At 40.6% G+C, this 6,805-nt stretch overlaps 2 protein-coding genes across 2 annotated transcripts; both read right to left on the bottom strand.

Annotated features, from left to right (window-relative positions):
* Nucleotides 1–205: 205 nt before the first annotated feature.
* On the bottom strand, nucleotides 206–2,870 carry LOC129292053 (acetate--CoA ligase CCL3-like). The gene is made up of 3 exons (XM_054929561.1): nucleotides 2,493–2,870; nucleotides 1,305–1,892; nucleotides 206–1,227 (listed from the first exon to the last, which is right to left on the bottom strand). Exons 1-3 carry the CDS (start codon nucleotides 2,703–2,705, stop codon nucleotides 316–318), a joined length of 1,713 nt encoding a protein of 570 aa, XP_054785536.1. The 5' UTR covers nucleotides 2,706–2,870; the 3' UTR covers nucleotides 206–315.
* Nucleotides 2,871–3,760: 890 nt separating this feature from the next.
* LOC129292191 (chitinase-like protein 2) lies at nucleotides 3,761–6,532 on the bottom strand. Its single transcript, XM_054929749.1, has 3 exons — nucleotides 5,993–6,532; nucleotides 5,277–5,436; nucleotides 3,761–4,553 (listed from the first exon to the last, which is right to left on the bottom strand). Exons 1-3 carry the CDS (start codon nucleotides 6,366–6,368, stop codon nucleotides 4,133–4,135), a joined length of 957 nt encoding a protein of 318 aa, XP_054785724.1. The 5' UTR covers nucleotides 6,369–6,532; the 3' UTR covers nucleotides 3,761–4,132.
* Nucleotides 6,533–6,805: the final 273 nt, after the last annotated feature.

Here is a 6,805-nt window from a genome sequence, read left to right as displayed (position 1 = left end):
ATACAAATTAATATGTATTTTTTAAAAACCATCAAATCTAAATCTTTTAACCTTTTAACAGTCCAGATTTGCATGTTTCCTCCACTGCAGTAATGGAGGAAACCAACTCTGATGTGGCTTGGCATTGCCCTTACATCTATTCATGCGGGTTCCACAGAGGTGAGACCCACCTCTCATCCCCTCCCTCCACCCTCCAACAAAAATCTAAGCGTAAGTAGTGTATATATATACCAACTACCAAGCTTGTCCTCATACTACTGTACAGATTGTAAATAAATACATGCTTCGCATGCTACAGTCACTTGAGCTACAAGCCTACAACTTGCTAATCTGGACTGGGCCCATTTCTTTGGCCTTGGCCCTAAGCAGATGTTTCTGAATCTTTCCCGTAGCAGTCTTGGGCAAGGGCCCAAACACTACAGATTTAGGGATCCAATAAGCAGGCATATTGGACCTGCAAAACTTGATTATATCTTCAACGAGGGGACGCTTCTTCTCATCACTGTCCTCCTCATGATTCACTCCTGGTTTCAGGGTCACAAACGCACATGGAGACTCCCCCCATTTCTCATCAGGCCTCGCAACCACCGAAGCTTCCAGAATCGCGGGGTGAGAATACAGAACATTCTCAACCTCGACACTACTGATGTTTTCACCACCAGAAATAATAATATCCTTGGACCTATCCTTAATCTCTATATACCCATCCGGGTGTTTCACGGCGATGTCGCCAGAATGAAACCACCCTTTCGCAAAAGCTTCTTCATTTGCCTTGGGGTTCTTCAAGTACCCTTTCATCACCACGTTTCCTCTCATCACGACCTCGCCTAATGTGGAGCCGTCGGGAGGGACGGGGTTCATGGTCTTGGGGTCGACGACGTCAAGGCCTTCCAGGCCGACGTAGCGAACGCCTTGCCGGGCGTTGAGCCTGGCTCGGGCTTCCGGCGGGAGGGAATCCCACTCGGGTTTCCAGGCGCAGAAGGTGGACGGGCCAAAGGTCTCGGAGAGGCCGTAGGTGTGGGTGACTCGGAAGCCACGTTCGGACATGGCGCGGAGGACGGAGGGTGGAGGAGCGGCGCCGGCAGTGTTGACGTGGACGACGTGAGGGAGAGGAAGGATTGTGTGGTCTGATGGGGCGTTAACAATGGAGTTCAGCACTATTGGCGCTGCACAGAAATGAGTCACTTTTTGCTCCGCAATCGCTGCGTACACTGCCTTTGCTGTCACCTGTAAATATGCATTCGATTTTTAGGCGGTCAGACAACTTAACATAGTTGATTCCGAAGCGAAGAACTATGTAGTACCTGTCGAAGGCAAATGTTGGTGCCACAAAGAGCAGCAAGTGTCCAGGTGTAAGACCAACCATTACAATGAAACATAGGAAGTGTCCACAGATACACGGCTCCCTCATTCATTCCCCATATCAGAGCTCCGCTCAGAGCCATCAGATAAGCGCCTCTGTGATGCAGCACCACGCCCTTGGGGCTCGCCGTCGTCCCCGACGTATAGTTCAGAGCTATGCTCTGCCACTCGTCTTCTGGACCCTTCCATGCATACTCTGCGTCCCCATTCTCCAGAAACCTCTCGTACTCTATCGCTCCTTTCTCCACTGCGTACCTCAGCTCCTTTGCATCGCGGTTCTCGTCGTCTCCGATCACTATTAAAAGCGGAGGCTTGAAGCTGCTTTTCTCTGACCAGATTCTCAGGGCTTCCTCTGCCAGAGGGAAGAACTCTTGATCCACCATTATTGCAGACGATGAAGAATGGCTGAGAAGGAAAGCTATGGTTGATGCGTTTAGTCGGATATTCACTGGGTTCAACACTGATCCTGCCATTGGGATTCCGAAATGTGCTTCGTATAATGCTGGCACGTTGGGTGCTATCACTGCCACCTGTTACAAGTGTTTGAAATCTACTTTAGAGACATGGACTAATTAACCCTAATACAACATATCTCTTCTGAATTTTCAAGTTCGTTGAGCAACATGATGAATGCTCTGTATTTCTAAAGTCGTGAACTTTCAACATAATACTTGGTTTTTTGCTGATTACAATCTTCCCTGTTCAGTTTCTCTTATTGCAGATACCAAGTAATGAGAAAATGAGGATTCTTTTTTAAATATGTCAACTATGAAAGTCGTCAATATAGCTAAATATATAGAAAGACTATTTCATTCATCGGCTTATTCATAATCATATCATCAAAATACAGAGTAATAGCATTTCCGCTTCGTTTTCTTTTCCACATCCCATTTTACGAGAAATTCAATCACATTGACAGGTTCGTTCAGCTCAGTGGCATTCTATGTCATCTAAAAACAGAGTAATAAAATCACATATTTCACCACCAACCCCAATAATCAATTTATTTGAAACTACTGTTTCAAAGCTTTTGAAAATCATCGCAAAACAGAGCACTAAAATTTTCTCTGGGTTTCCTGTCATGCTAGTCATTTTCTCAGGAACCAGAGGAGCAGTAGAAGAAAAATTACTGTGCTGCCAAGACCAATGGAATGTGCAGAGAGCGCAGAGGCGAGTCGACGGCATCGCTGGTAGGTCTGAAGCCAGGTGTATCGTCGTGAGCCATGGACGACGGACGTTCTGGTGGGATGTACCAGAGCTGCTCTTTCCAGAAACCACAAGGGCGTCAAAGCAGTGTAGTTGGCTGCATTCTTGGGCAAATCGTCCATGTCTCGACCCTCCATCTTCACTGCTCTCAAGCTCTCTTTAGAGAAGGCGAGAAACTCAGAATACTAATATTATGTTGTTTTGGTTGAGAGGTGAAATTGAGATTACGATAACTCAAGACGGACGGACGAGTGCCTCTGAGTTCTCCGATTCAATGAACCACTCATTTTGGCTTGTTTGTTTTTCTTTTCGTTTTGTGGTTATACATACATACATACATACATACATACATATATATATATATATATGTATATCAGAATTTCAATTAAAACGATAACAAATTAACAAATCGTTTTTTTGGAATTGTTTCGTAGTTTTATTGTTTAGTCATCATTACCATCTACCAGTCCTTTCCTTAATATGGATCCATGAAACGAGCTATAGTGATATAAGTGTTTCTCACGACGGACGTATGAAAATGTTGGCATACTACATATTAGATTATAAAATTTAATTTTGTTTTTCCGCACTCTAAACGTTTCATTAAAAAATAAAATAAAATCACACCACAAGGTTGTTAGGAGATTTAAATTTATGTGAAAATATCCGGCAAAAGAATTCCTAAAAGTAAAAGGAAAATAATTCCTTTTTTATAATAAAAAGTTTAAGTTGAGTTTTTTGAGACAATCAAGGTCAAAATTCTATAATCAAGGTCAAAGTTTAAAATTAATCTATTACATAAAATATTTAATAAAAAACACAACCATAAAATTATTAATCATATTAACCGAAAAAAAAAATAGACTACCGAGTTGGGTCATGTTTTAATGGTCGCAAGTCGCAAACAGAGACAAGACTCAAATGGAACAAATATGAAATAAAAATAAAAGAATAAAAAAATAAATAACATAAAAATTTAATTGAAATACATTGTCGTCAATTAAGCTCTACTAAAATCAAAATTCAAACCTCAATCGTAGGGCTAGAATTGCCTGTAGCCGTACAGCCATCAACATCGTTTGTACAGCATTCTACTCTCTCGCCTTTCTCAGTAAATAACTACATGAACCTACATGGCTATATCCAATTATCCAAACCCTCAGATAAGTTAAAACTTTATTTACTCAAATGCTAAATTTAAGCTCAGATTTATTACGTCGGCTCAAGCATATCCATCAATCCACCTAGTTCTCAAGCCCTGAGGTAAAGATTATTTGGAAGGAACCTTGAACCATTTTGATTAGTACAGTTCACAATATACATGCATATCAACAAAATTGTTCATACAATATCAAATATTCAAATTATACAGGGGAAAAAGAAAACACAAGCCAAGATACATATATATATAGCAGCAGATTAATTTGTGTCCGGAGTAGTTTTACTTTCATGTGAAAGCCAAAAGTAGTTGAAATCTTCTCTACTTGTCCTCGCTTATTAGTTTTCTCACCATTTCAAAGAGGATACAAGAATAGACAGGCCAACCACAATGAAGTAAAAAAGCTCAAGTTGATGATGATGATGAACCAGAAGTTGGCTTAAACGCAGCTTGCTCGGCACAGCTGAGAACCTCATTAGGTCCGGCCTCTTCTCGGCCGATACCCATAAGATCAAGGTAATACAGGTAGTGGGAAATGATGTTGTTCATAGATTCATTGTCAGATCCCTGGCCACACACAAGATCTCCATACAGCACATTAATGGTAGCACCAAACCCAGGAACTCGCTTGTAGAGAGTGTCATTCTTGGTGGGTTTCCAGTTACCAACAAAGACATCATGGGCTGAAGGTACGTGCTTGTCAGGAGGGGTCATCCATCTCCATATTGCAGCCTGAAAGGCCAAGGTAGCGTTTTGCTCTATGTATTCTGGATGGTTCAACAGATCCACCTTCAAAGCTTCCCCAGTTTTTCCATAGTTGTAGTTCCTGATGATGTCAAAGTGCCATCAAAGAAAATACCACAACTTCCATCATAATTTGTCAAATAAACTATGCTTTGTTCTAGTATTTCCAAAACCAGAAAAGCTAATCCTAAAGCATCAAATCCCTATTACAAGGCACCATCTAGAATGTTTTTTAATCCTTAATATAAGGAACTTGATAGGATATTATTTACATTTCTTTTTTCAAAATTACCTCTTTTTAAACTCATTAACTATAAAAGAGAAAGTAATGCAAATTTAAAAGCTTTTCATTTAAATAGGGGTAAAATTAAAAATTTATTCTATTTTCAAACAAAATTAATGACTTAACTACCTCTCATTTAAGGTTAAAAAAAAAAATACATTAGTTAAAGGTACCTTATAATAGAGACGAGGGAGTATGTTAAAAGACTTATGAGCATGGAAAGGAAAAAGATTAGAATGAAACGTAACTGCTGGACCTACTGGATGGTTCTTAATGGTTTCCACTTTTCACAAACCATAGTACATTATGCTTATTCCTTCTGCTGGAAAACCAACAAAAGCATTTTAAGAATTCCAAAGTTTTGCATGCAAATTTCTTCCCAAGGAATCACCATGCAAAAGTTTATCATTTTGCAGTGTCATCCCATGAAATACTTAGTGCAGAATTTGACAAGATTTAATCGGAAATGATCAATGACGAAAATAGTTAAATAAAGACAATAATACTTGAGAACAAGCATACCAATAGATTGGAAGAGCACCACGGCCATAGTATGCTGCACCAGGAGTGCAAGGATAGGTTAGCTTGTAGTAGTCATCGCAGTAGTATTTATCAGGACTCAACTCCTTGTTGTAGCATAAACCCCAGGCAAAAGGTCCCCCAGTGGCCACCCCATATCCACCTGAAATCATGTTTTAATTTTAATTTTCTCCGATGCAGGGACGAAAGCTTGAGCAGCCAAAGGTTTTAAATGAATCTTAGACACCCCATATCGGTTACCAGCTCATAACTAACTTATTCAAATGATTGAATTGTTCTGAACTGTTCATATATGATATAACTAACTGATAAAATCGAAAAGGCCATAGCGATATGCTCTTTTGCATATTATAACATAGTGACCTGCCAATCCGCAATATGCTTTTGCATATTTTCTTTACCCTTGGTTTAACTAGAACGAGGAAAGATCAGGCCATCACAAGTCCGTTAAAACTATCTCAGTCCAGATGGCTGCAATGCAAATCTTCAGATTTTATTTGAACAACTTTTATAATGATACATCCACTTTAAATATCAAGAAACATTGGGAGTAATAACTATTTCCTTAAACGGACTTGAAGCAGCAGATCTATAACATGATTCAGACCTACCAGAAAAGTTGAAGTGGAAACATTAAGCTCTTTATTATATCTAAATGAACGCAACAGAAAACGCAAGAATAAGGCACTAGTACTTACAAGAGGTTTTGCTACCAACATGACCGAGAAAAGCAGCAACCTCTTTCTGTCCATTGGTCTTTCCTCCGGTAGTACCAAATCCTAGAGGCTGGTACAATGCTGCAGCAGTGATGAAAGAACGATAGTCCCAGAACCCAACGGCATGAGCCACCGGCGAATTTCTCTTCGAGAAGAGGTTCTCAAACTGGTAGGTCTGGAAGTAGTCAGAAATCGTCTCGTTGCAGCAGAAAGGAGACCATCCCTTGCATTCCCACCCTTTGTCACACAACTTCTTGCCCTTCACTGTCTTCACCAGCGGCTTCACCGCCGACTGGCCGTTCACAACAATCGCCAAAATCGTTGAAACGCTCAACAGAAGAACCCATTTGGAATTCATCTTCGTCCGAACCTTTCTTGCGGGATCTTTTCCGGGCGGTTTGAATGCTGATTTAGAACGAATTTGGGGGTGGAGGGTATTTGTGATTTTATGAAGAGGCTTCTAGAGATTTTTGTGCGGTGAAAGGGATGGAAAGTGAATTGGTAACTGATTAGGAGGGATAGATTATCAGAGTTGGAGTAGGTAGAGCTTTCGCTTCCATTTTCATTCATCTTTGAGTGGAAGGGAAGAAATGCTCGAGAGAGGGGGATTTTCTAGCTTTGCCAGTCCAGGGAAATCTGTTATGATGATTCCCGCGTCCAAATTAACGAGTTCTTATTTGCATATTAGCGCCTCACCAGACATCTATAGTCTTAATTTAGGCACAAACCTCAACTCGTGGTACAGTGTTCAGTTGTTCACCCCTTCCATTTCTCATTGCGTACAGGTCCTTATTG

This window comes from Prosopis cineraria, unplaced genomic scaffold (assembly GCF_029017545.1).
Source record: "Prosopis cineraria cultivar Desert tree isolate PC_DT_omini unplaced genomic scaffold, ASM2901754v1 PC14, whole genome shotgun sequence".
Lineage (NCBI taxonomy): Eukaryota > Viridiplantae > Streptophyta > Magnoliopsida > Fabales > Fabaceae > Prosopis > Prosopis cineraria.
The sequence above is the reverse complement of the archived record's forward strand: the minus strand, read 5'-3'. Positions and strand labels throughout refer to the sequence as shown.